Consider the following 22433-nt stretch of genomic DNA (forward strand, 5'->3'; position numbering starts at 1 on the left):
CAGATCCCCTGGAACTAAAATTACACACAGTTGGGACCTGCCATGTGGGTGCTAGAAATGAATCTGGATTCTTTGGAAGAACACCAACCACTGAACCACCTCATTGTTATATTTTTTAAGCCATGCTGCCATTAGGAAAACTACATCTTTCACATGGTGGCTCACAACCACCTATAACTCCAGTTCCTAGGGTCTCAGTTCCTCCAGTTACCAGGCCCTCAAGTGCCACACACACATGCATGAAAAAAAAAAAACCCCAAAAACTCCTACATAAAGGATAAAGAAACACCCTGGTCAGGCAGTGGTGGCAAGTGCCTTTGATCCTACAGAGGCAGGCAGGCAAACCTCTGAGTTGGAGTCCATCAGGCCTATACACTAAGAGACCCTGTATCTGAAACCAGCCAACCAACCAAAGAAACAAACAAAACCATACATGGTCACCAGTCACTGTAGCCCCAGCATTTGGGGGCAGGGACAGGTGGAACCTAGTTCCCTGGCCAGTCAGGCCAGCTAAAAGTGTTGAATAGAAAAATCCCATCTCTAAAAATAAGGTGGAAAGTTACAGAAGAAGCTGGCCAGTGTTGTCCTCATGTACATCACATACATATATTTCAAAAAATTGTGAGATATCAAAGGCGAAGATTACCTGGTTACAGTCCTCGCAGATGTAAATGCTGTGGTTACAACATGGCTGTTGAGGGTAAGGCTACCTTGGAAAACATAACTTTGAATAAACATTTTGCATTCGTTTGGAAAAAAAAAGGGGGTTCCCAAACCACAGCCGTTCTTCCTACATGATTGTTTGTCCCCTGAGCGTCCAGGTCAGCAGGCTAGTGCTTTTAAAGATGGTTTTGTGCCCTCTTTGCTCCCCAGCAGGCTGACTGGATAAAGAACAGGATTGCAGCAGAAAGAGTGGAAACTTTTTGTCTACCAGTTTACAAAAAAGTGGTCAGTGACGTCTGCCAGGACGATGGACAGTATCAATGTCACCGCCTTACCAATGCTACCATTGGACGAGTGCCTGGTGGTCTCTGTGAACACGAGGACAGTACTGGAGAATGCCTTAAGGAAGCAGCTGCAGGAAAACCCACCCTGTATCCTTCGAAAGCTGCCACCCATAGTCAGACCACAGGTAGAATGGGTGCTTATAGTTCATGGAAGCCACCCGTGAGCCCACTGTACATGCTGTGGTACTTAAGTGCTTTCTACCCTCAAAAGGAACGTCATGTTTTGTTGTTGTTTTTAAGATTTTATTTTTTATGTATGTGAGTACACTGTAGCTGTCTTCAGACAGACACACCAGAAAAGGGCATCAGATTCCATTACAGATGATTCTGAGCCATTTTGTTGCTGGGAACTGAACTGAGGACCTCTGGAAGAGAAGTCAGTGTCCTTAACCACTGAGCCATCTCCCTTCCCTTGACTCAAGGTTTTATTGTTTCGTTTTGTTTGCTTATTTTTTGAGACAAGGTTTCTCTGTATACTCTCGGCTGTCCTGGAACTTGCTTCTTAGACCAGGCTCACATCTAACTCCGAGATCTGCTTGCCCCTGCCTCCTGAGTGCTGGGATTAAAGACATGCGCCACCACTGCCTGGCTGAGGTTTATTTTTAAGTAGAAAGAATTCAGAAGAAAGGATCCTGAGTTGTATCTGTTAAAGGAAAGGAAAGGTTTTGTTTTGGGCTCTCTTTAGTTCTCCTTTCCAAAGAATAAGGGCTGTATACATACTAGATAGCAACTAGGAAGCCAAGAGTTGTGTCCCCAGACAGGGGAGCTCCCCACCCACATTCTTCATTTCCTCTGGCTGACCTGGCCTCTCCTCACCTGCTAGCCCTCCTCTGGAGGCTCAGTCTGGGCCTCTGGCCTATTGCCCAGGCTCTACTACAACTGCTTTCGCTCTGGTCTCGACATCACTGATCCCCATCACTCCATTAAACTGTATCCCTGCATCACAGATCCCTGTCTCAGAGTCTGTCCAGCCACTAGCCCTCTCTAGTTAGACATAAGCCCAGACGTTGAGCCATAGTTCCACCAGGCCAACAGCACCATCTGCTCTGCCTCCCTCACTGAGCACATGCCCTTTCAAAGTCCTTTTAAGACATCATCTAATGTGATCCCGTCTCAGTCTGCAAAGGGTCTTTCTTGGGTCTCCTTCTAATGCCACACTCCATTTGTTCTTATCTATGGCACATGTCCTTCTTGGCACCTTCAGTGAACCTGGTTGAGTGACAGGATTCTGAGACTCACATGGCTGTGTGCTGGGAGATCCTAGGCTAAGACCAGAAAAGCAGAAGGTAGAGAGGTAACAGACTTGGTAGGTCTGACTGGATTCAAAGAGAGGTTCTGTAGCGGTGAATTAGTTAATCTGATTTGACTTCTGGTGGCAGGTCACTTGTGCACGCTCTGTACCCGGCCAAGAGCTTTGGCTTCACGAATGAAACACACAACACATACACACACACACACACACACACACACACACACACACAAACACCAGCTAATTTTGATATGCTTTGACTAGCTAGATCACTGGTTGGGCACTTCTAAACCTTCCTGTGGCTAGCACACATTCATTCCCCTCCAGTATTCTTGGCTTAACATCTTCTAAATCTCTATTTTATCTTTGCTGCCCTGTTATCTCCTGTAGAGTCCCTCTCCTAGGGCTGCTTTCTCTTTCTACCTGCATTGTTGCATGACTTCTGTCCTGCTGATGACTTCTGTCCTGCTGCTTTTAAACCTGATTTCCCTGTCTCCAAGTCTCTTCTTTCCCTTAGGTCCCTTGCCAAAAATCTAAAAGTCCAGCCCTGTCTCCCTGACCAACCATTGGCTGTACGGCAATTCTTTATTATCAATCGAAGGCAGCTGGGGGCCAGGACCCTCAGGTCTAGAAGCTCGGTTTTTGGGAGCTGAATTAAGACAAAACATTAGAACTAATCCCCAACAAGGTTCAACTAAGAGATGACCATAACAGGGTGCCCTTTGGCCTACTCAATCACTCCTGAAAAAAAAAATCAAAGAAACAGCCCAAAGGCTGAAGAGATGACTCCCCTACGAGAGTGTTCTCTGCTCTGGGTTCAGTCACCAGCACCCACATCCGGCTGCTCCTCATTGCTGGTGACTAACTCCAGGGGATCCACAGGTACGTGGTGGTGTTGTTACAGTTGAGGTTTCAAAGTTGACCTTTAAAAAATGAGAAGCTTTTAAAAAGCTGTAGCTCAGACACAAACATGTATACACAAAATAAAAACATCTTTAAAAAGGAGTATTCCAAAATTCTAAAGTGTTCTCTGTGGCATGCCCATCGAAGTGTTGCTTATCACTGGGAGAGCCGTAAATGGCTTCCAGAGCAACAGCCCTGAAACAGGAGAGCACACTAAGGGGCGTCTTCTAAGTGGCCTGTGGGAAGTCACCAAAATGATGTTGGGAACATTATCCAGCTGACAGGCAAGTTCTTGTGGGAAAGGTGAACCAGGCAGGCGCTGACATTGTAATCATGGGTGTTCAGAACGCTGATGCAGGGCACATGCCTGAGGCAGGAGGATCCTCTCTATCAAAAACTGAAACAAACCCCTCCCAAGACTAACAGAGAGTAGAGGCAGTGAGGATGGCCTTGTTCCTTGGATAGTATTTTCCAAGTTGACTGCAACACAGGAAATGTGTTCTCCTTCTCTTCTTTCTCTTCCTGCTTGCTCTTTATTTTTCTTTTAGATAAGATATTCAGAGATCACTATGAAGCTGGCCTCTGGCTGGCCTCAGGCTTGTAGCAATCTTCCTGCCTCAACCTCCAAAGTGCTGGAATTACAGTTATGAGTGCTCAGTGCCACTTCCCCAATTCCCATTTATAACTTACAAAGTGACTCACCTAAACAAGAAGTCACCAATGTTGTCAAAGGGACTGAATCAGCAGAGAGACTGTGGTCTGAACTACCCCACTCCTGACCGAGGAGCCCTTCCGCCCTGACTGCCTCCTGGAATTTCCTTAGCAGCCTGTCTCCCAGCATGCATCATCGGCTCCATGAGCCAGGTGAACCAGAAGATTATGGAAGTAGAGCTGGGTTCCAGCCTGGTGATGAGCACCTTGGTAAGTTGGAATAGATGCCAGGGCTGCGGTAAGGCCTTTGGGAACGCAGGGTCCTGGGGAAGGGAAGAGAGGTTGCTTGAACTTCTCCAGAAGCATGCTGGTTACAGTGAGGTTTCAAAGTTTTTTGTTTGTTTGTTTGTTTGTAAAGTATGTCTGTGTGTCTCCGTATGCCATATGTGTGTCACTGCTTTTGGAGGCCAGAAGAGGGTGTTTGATCCTCTGGAGCCAGAGTCACTCAGTGTGTAGGATGGGTACTGAACTCAGGTTCTGTGAACGAGTAGCAAGTGTTCCTAACTGCTAAGCTGCCTCTCCAGTTCCAGCAGGCTGCTTCTTACAGAAGGAAGTTAGGTTTGCAGCGAAACCTAAATATGCCCCACCCCCACCCATACATAACCTGGCCATCAGTCTCCACACCTGAGTTACATTAAAAAAACACCCACTCACCCACCCTGATTCAGCATTGTATTCGACCTTCCTAATTTATTCTAGGCTTCCCTCCCGATGGTGTATATCGTGTGTGTGTGTGTGTGTGTGTGTGTGTGAGAGAGAGAGAGAAAGAGAGAGAGAGAGAGAGAGAGAGAGAGAGAGTATGTGTGCACATGTGACACCTAAGGATGTGTATCTGCCTCTGCGTCGTGAGTGCAGAATAGCTTTGGTGGCCCAGCTATTGCACACTGTCCCTTGTCTCTCCTAACCTCTGCCTGCCTCTGTCTGCTTACTGTCTCTGTCACAATACCACGATGCTGGAATCATGCAGCGTCCATGAGAGTTCTAGGTAGTAGTGGGTAGTGAAGGTTCCTCGGTTTTTCATGGATCGCCCATTTTAGCATTTGCCGACGTTCCCATCACCTGGATGTAGCCCGTTTGTTGATCCGCTCCCCTCCTAGGGGCATCCTGGTTGCTCCCTGGCTTTCGCAACCGAGAGGAAAGCCTCACATCCCTGTGCAAGCTTTTTTGTTTCTGTGAGTTTTCAGATCTTTGTGGACCTTTCAGACGATTGTTGGACCTTACGGGAAGAGTGTTAGATTTTTAAGAATCTATCTGAGCCTCTCCCAAGGTGTTGTCTTTCCACCACTGAGGTCTGGGGGTCCTCTGCTCGGATTCACCAGCAGCAGCAGCTGGCCGTGGTGACGTTCTGAACTCCGCTGTTCTGACAGGTGTGTGGTGGTATCTCACGTGTTGCTCTGGAAATGCAGGCTATGTGGCCTTCTATTATTCATTTTAATCTCTTCCTCCTCCTCCTCCTTTTTTTTTTTTTTTTTTTTTTTTTTTTTTTTTTTTTTTTGAGAGACAGGGTTTCTTTGTGTATCCCTGGCTGTCCAGACCTTTCTAGACTAGTCTGGCCTGGAACACAGAGAATCTGCCTTCCTTTGTCTTCTGAGTTTTGGGATTAAAGGTAGGTGTGTGTGTGTGTGTGTGTGTGTGTGTGTGTGTACCACCACCACCTGGCTTTCTATGTTTTTTATGAGAGTGGGGCACTCAGGGTTAACTGTCAACTTGACAGCACAGAGAATCACCTGGGAGATGACCTCTGTTGATGCCTGTGGGAGTTGTTTTGATTGTGCAGTTAATTTGGGTACTCTGCCCACTGTGGGTGGCACCCATATGCTGGGATCCCGCATGCTGACCGTGGGGAAGAATTGGACATGATTTTAACCTGCTCTGCTTTCTGGTTGGGAGCGAGGTGAGGCTGATGCCTCAGACACCTGCTGCCATGAGTTCTCTGCCGTGCCGCGTTCTCCTCTTGAGCTGAAATAGACTCCTTACCTCTTAACTTACTGTGGTTAAATTATTTCACCATGGGCTGGAGAGATGGCTCAGGGGTTAAGAGCACTGACTGCTCTTCCAGAGGTCCTGAGTTCAATTCCCAGCAACCACATGGTGGCTTATAACCATCTGTAATGGGATCCAATGTCATCTTCTGGTGTGTCTGAAGACGGCAACAGTGTACTCATATAAATGAATCTTTAAAAAATTATTTCATCACAACAACAGGGGAAGAAACTAAGAGGCATCTCCTAAATTTTAGGTCTGTTTTTAAAAATTAGGTTATTAGTTCTTTTGTTTTTAGATTTGGATTATTCATTTATTGAATATGCCTTTTGCAAATATTCTACCCCAGCCTGTAGCTTGTCATTTCATTGATGTGACAGTGTCTTTGGAAGGACAGATGCTTAAAATTTGGATGAAGCCTGACTTAGCACTTGATCTTGGCCTTTGGTATGACATCTAAAAAGTCACTGTCAATCCCAGGATCCTTCAGGAGCTCTCTTACTTTATCAGCAGTGGGTTTTAGACTCTTCCATTTAGGATGGTGGGCCATCTTGAGTTGTCTTTTGTGATCCCTGCAGTCGCCCCCTTCCTGTTCATTCATGCTGAGCCTCCAGCAGCTCATCAGCAATGGGGGAGGGTCTCCAGTGGCACCCCAAAGCTGCTGCCTCCAGAATTCTGCTTCAGTGAGTTGCTCCCCTGTCTCTTCCCACTTCTCAGTTTAGGGGCAGCCACTTGCTCGGTGGTTCCACTTCTCCGGCAGCTCTAAGAAGAGCTGTTATTTTTCTCTGTTCAGGCTTTTACTTGCTAGTGGTGACTGTGGTTCTCTTACGTGATGACTTGGAAACCAGAAGTCTGGAGATTGATTTGGGTTCATTTTTATCAAAACATAAAGCCCTAAGGTATTTCTCAAACAGACAGTGTGGCTCACTGGTCAGCGCGGGAGCTCTTCAGTCCCCACTGTTCCCATTGTTCTCCCAGATTCCTGCACGTGTCATTTGCCTAGTTCTCTTCTTTTTGTTTGTTTGTGTTTGTTTTTTAAGAAACAGGGTTTTACTATGTATTCCTGGCTGTTCTGGAACAGTATCTGTAGACCAGGCTGGCCTCGAACTCTTGCTTTTATCTTTAGAGTGCTGGGATTAAAGGGATGTATCAAAATATCTGGCTCACATTTTTAAAAAACTGAAATAGCCAAGTAATAGATGCTTTTTCTCTACTATTCAGGCTGTCTCCCCGTGAGAAGGGAAGGGAAGAGAAGGGCTGTCTTTCTTTGCCAGCTTTCTTCCTGAGAAGTAGCCAGTGCTAGTCTGTGCGTGGGTCCTTCCAGAAGCCTTAGAGGTCTCCATTTTCACACGGCATGCTGTAAATGCTGTCTTACGGCATGCTTTTGTTTTCCTAAGCATTGCTTCATTTATTTTTTAATAAACACCTCTCTTGGGGACTTCTTTAATCAGTATTATTGGCCTGCCCATTATTCCAATGGTCACAGCATTCCAAGAGTTAGCTCTAGCACAATCAATGTATTCTCTAATGATAAATTATCTCGGTGGTATTTTTGTTGTTGTTAATTTGTCTTGTTGAGACAGGATTTCTCAGTGTAGCCCTGGCTGTCCTGGAACTTGCTCTGTAGACCAGGCTGGCCTCAGACTCACATAGATCCACCTGCCCCTGCCTCCTGAGTGCTGGCACTAAAGTCGTGCCTCACCCTTTCCTGCTTCAGTGGTATTTTAAACTATTTTTGTTTATGCGTGTGTCTGTGAGTGTATGCGATGTTTGTGTGGATGTGCACAGGGCCAGAAGAGGACTTTGAACCTTCTGGAGCTGGAGTTTCAGGCAGCTGTGAGTCGCCTGAAGCAGGTGCTGGTATCTGAACTCCGTCCTCTGGCACTTGGGACATGATGAGCAGTGTACATGCGCCTTAGAAGCTCAGTTTGCTTTTCGTTGTTGTGATAAAACACTGGCCAAAAGGAAGCTGGGGAAGAAAGATTTATTTCTTTTCACAACTTAACAATGTTGCTGAGGGAAACCAAGGCAGGATCTCACAGCAGGGACCTAGAGGCCCAGCCTGGAGCTGCCCACTGGTTTCTTCCTGGCCTACTCAGCTGCCTGGCTGCCTGGCTTTCTTCTTTTTAGATTTATTTTACTTTATATGTATGGCTGTTTGCTTACAAGTATGTATGTGTACTGTGTGTGCCTGGTGCCCAGAAAAGGACACTGGAGGCCCTAGAACTGGAGTTATAGATGTCTGTGTAGGTTCTGGGAATTGAACCTGGGTCCTCTGAAAGCACAGCAAGTTCTCTAAAGCACTGAGCTGTCTGTCCAACTTCTCAGTTTGCTTTTTTATAAAACTCAGGATGCCTGCCCAGGGGTGGCACTACACACATCGTTCATCAATCAAGAAAATACCCACAGACACCCCCACAGGTCAATCTGATGGAGGTGGTTCCTAGGTCCCATCTTCTCAGATGACTCTGTGTCAAGCTGACGAAAACTTAATCACCACAGGGCTGGTTTCATATGTCTGCAGAGTAGAACCCCAGAAGTGGGATAAACAGAGTCATATTGCTTTTAAAAAATAAATTGTGTGTGTGTGTGTGTGTGTGTGTGTGTGTGTGAAGGGGAGGGGGAGAGAGAGAATTATGTGTGCATGCCGTGGCATATATATGGAGGACGGAGAACAACCTGTGAGAGTCAGGTCTCTCCTTCTACCATGTGGGGTCCTGGGAACCAAACTAAGGTCATCAGGTTTGGTGGCAGTCATCTGTCATCTTTATATGCTGAGCCATCTTGCTGGCCTGATAGTCTTGTCTTCCGTTTCCTTTCTCCCTCCCTACTTCTTCTCTCCCTCCCTTTTCCCTTTCTGTGTGTGCTTTAAGACAGGATTTCTCCATGTCCTTATTCTTTTTATACAAGTGAATGCAGAGGGACCGCCAGCATCCGTGCCCAGCCCACTCCGAGCCGGGACTGGAGTTGTGAGTCACAGCAGAGCACATGGGCCACTCCCTAGAATGACTGTGCAAGTGTGGATCCATGTGATGAGAGTAGCTCTCGGTGTGTGAGCGTTCCAGTCAGATTGTCAGTCTAGCTCCAGAGAGTTCTCTTGAGTTCTGACAAGAGGAAAGGATCCTGATCCTCAACATCCTGTAAAAGGCTTGACAATAACCCAGCCACCTCAGGGCGTTCACATGCCTGACACAGTTGGGGCTTAAGAGAACAGCAGGGACAGTGAGTGCACTGGACAGAGGTCTGCATAGGCCCCCATGTCTCAGGCTTGAGTGTGAGGTCACCTCTGCCAACCCAGAATCCCCCCTGCTGGCAGACATGGCCACCATCTGTATAGATAACTATACCCAAGCACAGTGCTAGCCCCTTAGCTGACAAGCAGTACATCTTCTCATGGGTCCTTCTAGAGACCTTGGAAGGGAGGAATTATTATCCCCTTCTTAGAAGGACCGCACTGTGTACCTGTGGGCTACAGTCAGAACCCTGCTCTGCATCCTGTGCCCCTCTGAAGTGGATCCAGGAGGACAGCTCAGTGCAAGGGCACTGACATGAGAGATGTGTTGACAACACTCAATGGGACCATGTCAGTGACACGGATGGCCAAGGCCCTTATCACCAGCAGGGAAAAGAGAGGTGCTTAGCTACATACTTTGCTCCAGGCTTTTGGGTGCCAATAAGGAAATGATCCAGTCCCTGACCCCCACCCCCTTCGCTGACTATGTCATTCTCTAATGCCCTATTTTTTTTTCTTCTTTTTCTGGTTTTTGAAGGCAATTGAGGACTATGAGTTGGAGAAGAAGTCTTTAAGAGAGAAAACTCACGGCAACCTGGGAGACAGAGGCAAAAATCTTTTCTCAGCCTAAAAGCCTATTTTTGTGGGGTTTAATTTATTTTTAATTTTGTTTAGTTTGGATACTTTTTAGCTGTCTTTTGTTTTGTGGTGCTAGGCATGGATCCCACGGCCTTGCACCCACTAAACACATGCTCTGCCACTGAGGTAGACCCTGGTGGGTTTTCTTCTTCTTTCAGTTTTTGAAATAATGCAGTTGAGTAGGAATCCAGAGTTCCACTTGAGGAGAGGTTTTGTCCTCTTCTGCATTAGACTTTCATCAGACTTGACAGAGGCCGGGGAAAGAGGGAGGGACAGGATCACAGAGGAACCTTCTGCTAGGTGGCTGATGGTGGCGCCATCGGATGTATTTGATAGAGGGATCCCTGCTGGGGACGGGAACTTGTCTAGTGCACAGATTCTGGTCGTCCCTGCTGACGCTAACCAGAGAGGCCAGGCCATAGCTGTGCCGGTCACCTTGCAGCTCTCTCGAGTGTTCCAGTAGCAGTGCCACCCCCCTCACTTCCAACTTTCTTCCATTCTCAGTCAAGAAAGTGGTGGAAGAGCCACCGATATCCTGTCAGTTCTCAGAGCTCCAGAATGCCAAAGTGGTCCCCACGAAAAGGGTAAGAGCCCAGTGTCATGTTGCTTTCCCAGGGGTCTCTATCGTGTAAAAAGTGGTCTTTATTCCTCCGAGGGAAGATTTGGTGCCTAGTTAGTGATTCATACAGGAAGTGTAGGGTTGTTTTTTTTTTTTTTTTTTTTTTTTTTTTTGTTTTGTTTTTTTTTTTTTTTTTTTTTTTGGTTTTGTTTTTCCAGCGACCTGGCAATACTTTAAATCTAGAATTGCTCATGTTACTTTTGAAAGGGCAGAGCTGACCCCAGCCTTGGCAACAGGAGGGTCTGTTACTGTTAGAGCTGAGATGTCTCCCTGGAGAAGCAGAGTCCTCTTTTCTCACTGAGAGGTGCCACCTAGCTCCGTGTGCCTTCTACAGAACAAGTCCCCGTGATGTCGCTGCTCCCCTCGCCAGCCAGGCTGGTTATGGCGATCTCTGCAGACATGCAGGCAGCTGAGGTGATTGTCATTCAGCATGTCAGAGGGAAATCACTGCCTTCCACTCAGTTCTGACCTGAGGTCAGCCCCCTCTACCGCCAAAAGGTCCCATGTCATCATCGTCCTTGTCAAGATTCACGACCACAGGCTGGGGTTGTGTCTCCTCCCAAAGCTAGTTGTTTATTCTGTCTAGATCACCTGCCCAAAGCCTTAGGAAAGAACTATTTTGTGTAAGTGTGCAGGGGGTGGTGCACATGCCTTGGCACTCATGGGGAGGCCTAAGGACAACTTGCAGAAGTCAGGTCTCTGGTTCTACTGTGTGAGCCCGGGATTGAACTCAGGCCCGTCATCTCAGCAGCCGGCCCCTCCCTGCCGGAACCATCTTGATAACTGCTGTTTACATCCTCCATTGTTTTCTCTCTATGAAACTGTCTTTATCTGAAAGAGGAAGGAAGGTACCCTGTTGTTCTAAACTGTCAAGATGATGGAGCCCACATACTTTTGATTTTCAGACAGCAGATAAAAATCTGCTCGCTGAGCTACATGAACACCCCCAGTTTGATGAGATGAAGCCAAATAAACTACCCAATGGTGTGGACTTCTGCGACATGGTGGCCAATGTGATCCGGTCTGAGAGAAACCCCCTGAGTGGCAAGGTAAGGAAGGGGGGATTCTGCCTTGGGCCAGTTCTGCCTGGACCGCAAGCAAAGCATATGTGTGCAGGTCAAAGGATGCTTTGTGGGAGGGATGGGACTCAGTCATCAGTATTGTCAAAGGTGCTTTTGCCTCCTATTAAAAATCCTGGAGCACGTACCTTCACAGACACGTGTCTGTCTGCGGACTGCGTGCTGTGCTGTCAGCTCCCCACAGCGTTCCAGCAAGCCTGACTCCTGTTACTTTTCAGTTAAAGCAACTATGGATTGGGAGTGAACTGTCCCCACCAAGGCTCATGTGTTAAAGGTTTGCTTCCTAATGGAATGCTTGGAGGTTGGGCTCTGAGGAAGTGATGTCACGAGGACTCTGCCTTCCTCATGAATACACTGATGGATCCCCACTTTGATGCCCTAAGTGGAGGATTCTTCCGGTTGCTTTTCTCATGGCTGTGACAAAATGCTCGACAGGAACAGTTTAAGAAAAGAAAGCTTCAGTTTAGCTCACGGTTTCAGAGTGGATCAGTCCCTGTGGTGGTGGGCTGTGGTGGCTGAGTGTTTGCATGGCAGTAGGCAGGACACAGGGCAGAGTGGTAGCGGAACTAGGACTGGGCTAGGAACCTTGAGAGCCGTGGGTAGAGCTCTGGCAGGCAGAGGGATGCTGCCCACAGATGCAGGAGACAACTGTGCAGAGGGATGCTCACAGTGCTCTGAATTCAGGTAGCTGGGCCTCTTCATCTTTTGTGGTTACGTAATCTCTGTCCCCCAAACAACTCTGGGCATTGCTCCATTACCACGTAAACTGTCAGTCCTCCATCCCAGCTGGACTTATTGCTGCATCTTGCTCCCTTCTCTTCAGCCATCTTCCTCTCCTTCTCCTCCTCCCCTCCCCGCTCCTCACTCCTTCTTTCCTGCTGCCTGGCTGTGCTGAGTCAGTCCTTCCTGAGTGACATGAAGAATGAAGGTGTGTGACCCAGTGGTAGACACGTAGGCAGCATTAAATGTGCATTATATATATACACATACATTATATATGATGGGGCAATACAAGCTAAATTTTCTGCTCCTCTGAGCTTGTCAGTAATTGCTTTGATCTTTGACTTACACATGCCTTGTACTGAATCAGTAGAATCTCAGGGTTCTGTTCTTTGCATTTACATAGTAGCCTCACGAATTTGCAACTGTTGCTGTTTAGAGCTGAGGGGAGGAGGTATCTGGGTGCCTCTGTCCAGAGCTATAGGTTCCCAGGACTGGCTCTGCCACTTGCCATTTGCCATATCATTTTGGACAAGTCCTTTTGGCTCTGTGGCCCTCAGTGTCCTTACTGTAGGGCCTCTGTGTCTTCATTTGCAATAAACGATGTAAGCTCTCATCACCATAGACAAGGAAGGATTCACTTAGCCTCTCTGAAACCATAAGCTAAAATAAAACTTTCTTTCCCTAAGTTGTTTCCTTCAAGCATTTTGTCACAGATTAAGAGAAAATACAGTCGCAGGCATGGCTGACACAGTGAGTCCCTGTCTCGAGCAACAGTGGTAATAACACCTACGGTAGTAATGTGATCTTTTCTTCTTTTCAAGTCTTTCTGTTCGGACAAAGAACTAGAGAAGTTTCTGTGTTCGCCTTTTCTCAACGCCATCTGGCTGGATAGCTTTTGGTGGCTGTTTCATGAGAGGTACCAGGTAAATGTGTATCTGTGCTTCTTTCCTTGCTTAAATCACTTTCCTATGGAACAAAGTTGTCGCTTCTTAACATGAGCAATAAGTGCCTTCAGTCCCAGTCACCTCTGCAGACTCAGACTGTCACCTCCCTCCTCAGGCCCCTCTCTTGTACCTGAACTTCAGGTGTAACCCAATGGCCCGCAGCTCCCCTGCGCTTGTCTTTGCTAAGTAGCTCGCGGGTCAGGGCAGGGCAGAAAGGAGAACATGGCCCCAGCCTAGAGTCAAACACTTCCCTTCGCTAGCATGTAAATGTGGGCAGCAGAAGAGCAGCTTATTCCCCCAAAGCATGAGGTCAGCTCTCTGTAGAGAAAGACTTCAGGTGTGAGAACGACGTGATGCTTCGCCTGAGTCATAGACCCAGGCCGCGCGTGGTGGTGCTTGTTCGAGGCCAGCCTGGCGTTATCTGGTGAGGCCGTGTCCGGTGCATCAGCAGGGCAGCTGCAGCCAGGATGCTAGTGCTAGTGACTCTCTGCTTGTCTCTCACCCGGCAGCCAGACAAGGAGATCCAGAAAAAGCTGTTTGACCGAATAGCCCGAAATTATGCCGCTCTGTTGTCCAAAATGTATCGGTCTCATTATGAAGAGGCACTCTTAAAGGTGAGTGTCACACACTGCTTAGAAAATATCTAAAAGAATGCCCCAAACAGGTCTTCCATAAAGGAGTAATGAGTACTCCTGCCCTGGTCTATAATTTAGTCATTGCAAAGAAGTATGGCTGAGTCCTGCCCTCACGGGAAGATGTAACAATGTGTCTTGGGTGGTGGCAGAAAAGCAAGTTGTTAGACTGTGTTTTGAAACTATACATGTATATATAGCAGTTGTACACTTTGTAGCAATTCCGTTCATAATAGATTAGTCTCTGGCAGTGGCCCCATGAGATTATGTCCCATAAAGGTGACAAGCCATTATAGTCTATAAATACAGTCTGGGATGCTCACATGATGATGACATCATCTATTGATGCAGTTCTCAATGTGCCCTCGAGTTTAGGTAACAATACTGTTAGATACACAAGCACACACGTGCATACCCAGGAACAGGAAAAATCTGGGATATATTTGCCAACTTCTTTGTTTTAAAGATTTATTTATTTATTTTATGTATGTGAGTACACTGTGGCTGTCTTCACACACACCAGAAGAGGACATCGAATCCCATTACCGATGGTGTGAGCCACCATGTGGTTGCTGGGATTTGAACTCAGGACCTCTGGAAGAGCAGTCAATGCCCTTAACCACTGAGCCATCTCTCCAGCCCTATTTGCCAACTTCTTAGCAATGGTTATCTCTGAAGAGTGAGGACATGAGAGTCCACTTTTTTTTTTTTTTTTTTTTAAGAATTAAAACCTTAGCTGGGTGGTGATGTTTCCTTTAATCCCATGCAGGCAGATCTCTGAGTTCTAGGACAGCCTGGTCTACAGAGCAAGTTTCAGGACAGCCATAGCTACACAGAGAAACCCTGTCTCAAAACCTCCCCACAAAACAACCAAAATCAAAGCCAAACCAAACCAAAAAACTTTAGCCCAATGGTGGTGGCCCATGACTTTAATTCCAGTACTTAGGTGGCAGAGTCAGGCAGATCTCTGAGTTCAAGGCTAACCTGGTGAGTTCTGGGATAGCCACGGTTATATAGAGAAACCCAGTCTAGAAACAAACAGCAACAACAAAAAGAATGAACCCCTTTTTATTTATATGTGTGGGTGCATTGTCTGTGTATATGTTATGGGTATATGTATGTGCTGTGTGCACAGCACCAGCAAAGGGTAGACATTAGATTCCCTGGAACTGGACTTAGAGCCAGCTATGAGCTGCCATGTGGGTGCTGGGACTCAAATCTGGGTCTTTTGGAATAATAGTAGTGCTCTTAACCATTGCGCCATCCTTCCTTCTAGCCCCTTTGGCATTCTAGTTTATGTTTCTATGGTATGTAAATAAGCATGTAACATTAAAATGAGAAGTGTAAACATACATATACCTTTTATGTGTATTCAAATTAAAGAGTATTAAGGGGAAGAAAATATGTCAATATTTAGATAATTTTTTGGTGAGGAAGGACAATGTAAACAAGGTCCAGAGGAAGCAGCCATTAAGCAAAAGACTGATAGGTTGAACTGTATTCAAACTGTGTGTGTGTGTGTGTGTGTGTGCGCGCGCGCGCGCGCTCATGTATTTGTGTTTGTATGTATTGTTTGTGTGTATATAAATTTTTTTTCCTAAAACAAGGTCTCATTCTAGCCTAGTATAGCTTCAAACTGATATGTGGTGTTGACTGACTTCAAATTCTTCATCCCCCTGCTTCAAAATTTCCAAGAGAGGATTACAAGCCTGTGTCATTACACCCGGCCATTAATTATAGTATTTTTGAACTACTGCACACAAAATTAAGATATAAATAACAAATTATTTGAAAATACTGGTGGCATTTTTTTTAGATTCATGTTTTTTTTTAATGTGTATGAGTGATTTGCCTACATGTTTATCTGTTACCACATGCATACCTGGTGCTTCTGGAGGTCAGAAGAGGGCAGTGGATCCCCGGATCCAGTTACAGATGCCTGTGACTTGCCTAATGGGTTCTGGAAGTTGAGCCTGGGTTTTCCGAAAGAGCACCTAATAATGCTCTTAAGCAGTAGCCCAACTCTTCAGTTCCTGGTGATGTGTGTGTTACACACCATAAAAGGACTCTTACAAACCAGTAAGGAAAATTAGAGATCTTGGGAACTGGAGAGATGGCTCAGCCATTAATAGCCTTTGTTGCTCTTGCAAAACACATAGGCTTGGTTCCCAGCACCCACAGGGTAGCTCACAGCCATCCTTAACCCCAGTTCTGGGGCATCCCGTATACTTTCCTAAACACACTCAAGTCTAAGACAGACTTTTCGAAAATTAGCTATTGCATGGCTTCATGGATAAAGTAGTTAAAGAGAAGTTCACCAAGAAAGAAGTTTGGGTAAGAAAGAAGTTTAGCCATACCCTCTAAAAATGGAAATAAAACCAGCACTTGAACAGCCTTGGGGCTGGGGATATAGCTCAGAAATGGATGCGTCTCAACTCAGCCTCCAGTGTCACTCAAAGTGGAGAGAAGAGGAGGGGAGGGGAGGAGTCTCTTTAAACCTATATAGTGGTTCACACCTGTAATTCCATCATTTGGGAGGCTGAGAGATGGTTTTCTCTTCTGTTTTTTTTTTTTTTTTTTCTTCTTCTAAAAGATTTATTTTATGTATGTGAGTACACTGTAGCTGTCTTTAGACACACCAGAAGAGGGCATCAGATTCCATTACAGAAGGTTGTGAGTCACCATGTGGTTGCTATGATTTGAACTCAAAGCCTTTGGAAGAGCAGCCATTGCTCTTAACCGCTGAGCCATCTCTCCAGCCTGAGATGATTTTTATAAGTTCTTGAGCTGCATAGTGAGACCTTGTCTGAAAACAAAGCAAAATGAAACTCACCCTATTTGGGGATGTGGTAACTGAGAGGCGCATGCACATCTTTGTGGATATGTCTTTGGGTCTTGCTGTCTCCCTGGCTGTGCTCTGGGCAGAGTGCAGAAGCACCGAGCTGAGCGATAGACCATTGCCTGCCTGGGGTGGGGGTGGAGAGAGACAATGGTGGCTAATGGCCACACAGATCAAGGTTCCTAGGGAGCATCCTCAGTGACACTCAGGGCAGGGAGGCAGCCCAAGGCAGAGACTAAAGCAGCCTGGTATTGGGAAGGAGTTTGGTCACAGATCCTTGGCTCTGGCAGGGCTCTCCTGGGTACAGGGACACTGGGATTAACTCTGAGTTCTGCCCCTCCCAGAGACTCTCTTCACTTCTGAGCAAAGCCATGTACACCAGCTTCTGCTGCTGCTTCCCCCAGTCCTGGTTCAACACCCATGAATTCAAGTCAGAGATCTGTAACACACTGGACCTGTGGATTTCAGGTGAGGGGGGCAGGTCCTGCCAGTGGAGCAGGAGGCTGGTGTGCTTTCTGTTCCCTCCTTAACAGAGCTTAGTGTTGAGTGCCTGCAACCCTAGTGTTTGAGAGGCTGTGACTGGGATCTTGTGAGCTCAAAGAGCCTGTACTTGTGGCAAGACCCTGCCTTAAAAACAAACAAAAACAAAACAAACAAGCAAACCCAGCCGCCAAAATGAACTATTACATTAAAGCCAGGCATAGTGGTTCGTGCCGTCCTGGCCCTTGATAAGCAGAAGCAGGGAGGCTGCTATGAGTTCGGGCCAGCCTGGGTTACATGGGAGGTATCAGGCCAAGCACAGTACCTTAGACCCATCTTAGAACACCAGAGAGAAAGAAGGAGGGAAGGAAGGAGGAAGGGATGGAGACAGAGGGAGGGATTGAGAGAGAGGATGAGAATGAGTGAATCGAGCTGCAGCCCAGATTCCCCTCTCCTTGCAGACTGTACCCCACCACATCTGCAGGGACGCTCAGCCCTGTTACCCACATGCCACGGGCTGCCAGGCCCCAGAGCAGCCTGGAACTCCAGGCCGCCACAGCCCACTTTGGCAGACGCCCCGCCAGCTCCACATTCTCTTTCCCAGCTATCTTCGTTCCTTCCCACAGCCTTTCTGCCCCGGTCACTGAATGCTGCTGTTTATTGTGAGGGAGGGCAACAAAGTCACTTCCTCCTAAGGAGCTTTGTCATGATGGCTAAGCAGTACAAGTTCTGTGCGGAAGCATGGTTGGGTGTCGGGAGGATGGGCATTCTTTGGAGGATCCCTGTGCAAGCTGCCTGGTGCTCACTCTCCTTCCCACAAGGACTCCTGCAGAGCGCATTTATCTCCCTGCCAGGAGATATAGCTACTAGTGTGTGAAGGCTCTGCCCTGGAGAAGCATCTCAGAGTCGGTGGCCAAGGTTTGAATTCAGGGTCATGGAGATAGCTCTGTTATCTCGTATGGCCTCGAGGTTCCGGAAGGCAGGTGTTGAGCTAAGCCGCACTGAATATACTGTCCGCCCGGGAACGTTAGCTTACTTATTAGATATACTTTTATGGCTGTGTTCCCAGACTCTATCCAAAGACCAGCTTGCAGGCCTTTCTAAGGCCAACAGCCTTGGGCTGCTGTGTTAGCTCTTCACTGTACCCCCATCCAGCCTCTGAACATGGAGGGTCATGTTTTAGACCTCGGGTTGTTCCCCTCCAAAACCAAGTCTTGGGTCACTGTGACAACCTGCCTCTCATTTCCTACCCTGTTCCTGCTGCTCCTTCTCCTTGTTCCTGTGTTTTTCTTAACCAGTTGCCTCCTGCCCGTTCACATTGCCCAGCGGAGGCAGCAGCCTTGCGCAGTTGCAAGCATCATTTCTGATGCTGAACTTAGCATAGCACTGTGTTAAAGACCTTCTCTGGGCTCTTATTTACTGCTGCCAGGAAACCTTGGAGACATGGAGACATGACTGTCTCTGCCTCAGCCTCCACCCCTAGACAGGGGAGTTCAGGGTCAGCAAGAACACGAGGAGTCAAGGAAACTGGGCACCCACCGCATCTCCATTAACATTTGTCACAGAGTTACACAACCAGGCAGTGGGAGATGATGGGGCAGGTGGCATGGTCCCTCTTCTGCAGGTGAACAAGCTCTCTAGAGAAGGCCAGGACAATGCTGGCAGCAGATCTCAGGGTTCTGTTTAAGCAGCAGGAGGCTCAAGGTCTCTGCCGCTCCTGGTCCTGCTCCATTCCCATTGGTGGAAATGTCCATCAGCATTCTTGGCTTCTTTCAGGGACATATCCTTGCCCACAGAGCTATAACAATTGGGACTACTCAGAACTGGATCCAGAGAGGTTCCGGAGAGAAGAATTAATATTACAGAGCAGTCGACTTATAAGGGGTAAGCTCCCGGCTGTGACCTCACCTCTTCTGCCTCCTAACACAACCCAGCCACCATATAAATGAGGCAGGGGTACTATGGTGTTGATGTCCCCACCAGATTATCTCTCAGACTTTCAAACTAGCCACTAAAGGAATAAAACACCAGTGCTTATGGATTGCATATGAGGAATAGAATTTTACATGTGGTTGAAAGGCTGGGGACACGCAGCTCTGGTAAAGGGATAGCCTAGGATGTATAAAACCACGTGTTCCACCCCTAGAGCTATAAACAAACAAGATAAACCCACCCTCTTGTTGATTCTCTTATACTGTATGAAGTCTGTATGTCCTATTATCATCCATGAGGTCTGTATGTTCTAATATCATCTAAGGTCTGTGTTTTCTATAAACTATACGGACTGTATGTTGTACTAGAATATAGAAAGTTCATTGATAGGAGCTTAGGAGTTAATGGTGCCTGGGACCTGCTGGAACCTCTGTGCACTGTTTAATATTCATGACAATCAACATGCGTGTCACAGATGAGGACATGGATGGTCTGAGGAATAGCTTGCACATCACCGACCTTTTTATTTCTCTCATGTGTCATGTCATAGACATGTCTTGGTGGCACATACCTCTAATCCCAGCACTTGGGAAGCTGAGGCAAGAGGATTGTAAACTAGAGGCCAACCTGGTCTATCCAGAAAGTTCTAGGTCAGCCTGGGCTAGACACTAAGACCCTGTTTCAAAAACAAACAAAACAAGTTTAGGAGTCAAGAGGCCTGGCGTAGTGGCGCAGGCCTTTAACCCCAGCACTTTGGAGGCAGAGGCAGGTGGATCTTTGTGAGTTCCAGGCCAGCCTAGTCTATCACTAGAGTTATATAGTAGAGACACTGTCTCAAAAACAAACAAAGAAATCATACAAGTCAGGAATTCATGGAGAAATGTCATCTAAAAAGCAAAAGGACAAATGAACATTTGATCTGGTACTTGGCTGTTTTTAGGATTCCAGGTGGTTAGTTTTCTGTGAAGCCACTGTGATGTGGTATTGTTTTTTCCTGTACACTGTGCACCGCACATGTGGCCTCATAGACATTCTTTGGCTAGCTCCTCAGAGGCCTGTGCTTGCCTGGGGCCAGGTCTGGTTTCATTTTACTCTTTCGAGTGCTTCTAGGATTGTCATAATGCCCCCACAACCCAACACGCAGTGGACAAACCCTACAAAGCAGCTTTTCTCTCTCCTAGCAAGAGAGTTCACCATCTTCACCTGTAAGCAACCCTCCATCCTGAAGCTACAACCGAAGAGAAAGAAGTTACATAAACTTGTGGTAAGTGGGGAGCACAGACATGGACCATGAACTCCCCAGAGCCCCGAAGCTGCTACAGCCCTGCGTTCCCTGGAGCATCGTGTAGCTTCTGTGGAAGGCATGCTCTGTACCTCTGTTCAATTCCAACCCATTTCCGCAGAGCCCAATACCCAGACAACCCACAGAAGACGAGCATGGGCAGTAACTGCAGGACATAAGAAAGGAGGTAGCTTCAGCCTCTGAGTCCGGGCTGAATCCCAGATATACAGGCTCACAGCTCTAGATGCATATCTGGCTTTCAGTCTCTCTCTGTCTGTCTCTCTTTCCACACTCCTCTTCTTCCCTCCTGTCTTCCCCCCATTCTTTCCTGAGAGCAGAATCAGACTCTGCTAGACAAGCCCTCCACTGCTGCACTTCGGTTGTTTCATTGTCATGCTCAGAGCTGCTCTTCTCTGCCTGGTCTGGAGGACGCGCCTCAGGAAGCAAGCCCAGTCAGTCCCCTTTCTATCTTAGCATTCTCGTGGTCCGGTCACCACCCTGACCACGGCCATGTCCATACTACTCTTGAAGCCCTAGGCCAACATGCCTGTTCTGATGTCTGGGTGCCCATATCCAACACTGCATGAAACCTGGTACTGTGTTAAATGGGGCTTCCCTGGCTTCAAGCAGGGGCCATGTGTGTTTACTCTGGCGTACTCAGCACAGAGACTTAGCAGCCCATCCCCCATGCCCTGTGTATCTCTTGTGACAGTCTGCCATTCTCACTGAGGGTTTCTTTGTTAGTTGGAGTCCTCCCTCTGCTAGAATGTAAACTCCACGAGGGGGGTGGTCTGTCTCCTGTCACTTGTCTTCAGATGTAGGCATGCCACCAAGAGGGCACTCTGTAGGAGATCAGGACTTCATGATGATCACCTATGTAAGCTCTAGGCCCTGTTGAGCATAGGATGAAGCTCTATAAATATCACTTCTGCCCCAAGCACAGACAAGAACCAGACAGAACGGGCATTGCTGAGAACCAGCTGTCCTTCAGACCAGCATCAAAATATTATTCACTGTTTGGGCACTGCCAATCATGGTGCCCAAAACAGACAGGTTTCTGTGTACTGGAACACACAAAGCCTTCTGACATTTATTGCAAGAACCCAGCTGAGAGGTCCCATCTTCTGTCCTAGAAAGTCTGTCCTGTCAAAACCTGGAACCTTGAACGCAGCTGAGGTGTGCACGGCGAGCCAGGACAAGGCAGCGGCAGTGTTGGATATGCTGGGGCGGAGCCCCTTGCCATCAGCACGTTCTCCGTCTGCTCGGCAGACGCAGCTGGCTGCAGTCTTGCTGTCCTGCATGTCAGTGGCTTCAGACTATCTGAGAGTTCAGAATTCAGGGCACCAAGCAGAGATTTCTCTAAGATCAATATACCATCTGCCCTTGGTTTGCTCACGGTTCTCCCGGGGCTTACCTATAAACCTGAGGCCCCGGGAGCCCATCAAAGACTTGGTCAAGTCATCCATCTCTTTAAGGGTTTTTAAAGAAGATGGGAGGCAGATTCTCTATAAAGAAGAACTGCAGTTGGAAGGAGGCTCTGTTTACAAAGTGCTTGGTATATAGGCATGAGGACCAGAGTTCAGTCCCCAGGACCCACGTGAGAGAAGATGGATGTGGTGTGTGTGACTGTCCTCTCAGTGTTGGGGAAGCAGAGGCAGGCAGATCCCTGACCAGGAAGTGCTGGCCAGGCAGATACATCTAATCATTGAGTTTCAGGCTTCTGAGAGGCCCTGTCTCAGCATTCGTCCTGGCTGCCAGGGTCGGGTGTACATAGGAAGGGTTGAAGAGAGGAGAGCAGTCAGCGTCTTTGCCCTGCATGTGGAGAGAAGTACATGCCTGTCACAAATGGCACTCCTTGAAGGTGTCACATGAGCTAAGAACCAAAGGTACTGTTTTAGGGCTTTATTGCTGTGAAGAGACATTGTGACCATGGCAACTCTTGTAAAGGACAACACTTAATTGGGGCTGGCTTACAGTTTCAGAGGCTTAATCCATTATTGTCATAGTGGGAAGCAGGGCAGCATGCGGGCTGGCATGGTGCTGGAGACAGAGCTGAGAGCTCTACATCTTGGGTGTCACACTGAGTGTACCTTGAGGAATAGGAGACCTCCAAGTCCACCCCACCAGACATGCTTCCTTTAACAAGGCACACCTCCTAACAGGGCCACTCCCTATGGCC

General features: G+C 47.4%; 1 protein-coding gene across 1 annotated transcript in view; it reads left to right on the forward strand.

Annotated features, from left to right (window-relative positions):
• Nucleotides 1–970: 970 nt before the first annotated feature.
• Nucleotides 971–22433, forward strand: part of FAM227A (family with sequence similarity 227 member A) — a gene marked incomplete at its 5' end in the record, with an annotated part of 38254 nt that continues 16791 nt past the window's right edge. Inside the window, 10 exon segments of the mRNA XM_080939226.1 lie at nt 971–1094; nt 3986–4080; nt 9624–9693; nt 10229–10308; nt 11249–11392; nt 12967–13068; nt 13599–13703; nt 16905–17028; nt 18817–18924; nt 20154–20236. Of these exon segments, the coding sequence (XP_080795352.1) occupies nt 971–1094; nt 3986–4080; nt 9624–9693; nt 10229–10308; nt 11249–11392; nt 12967–13068; nt 13599–13703; nt 16905–17028; nt 18817–18924; nt 20154–20236 (1035 nt within the window).

Source organism: Micromys minutus (assembly GCF_963924665.1).
Source record: "Micromys minutus genome assembly, chromosome: 27".
Taxonomy (NCBI): domain Eukaryota; kingdom Metazoa; phylum Chordata; class Mammalia; order Rodentia; family Muridae; genus Micromys; species Micromys minutus.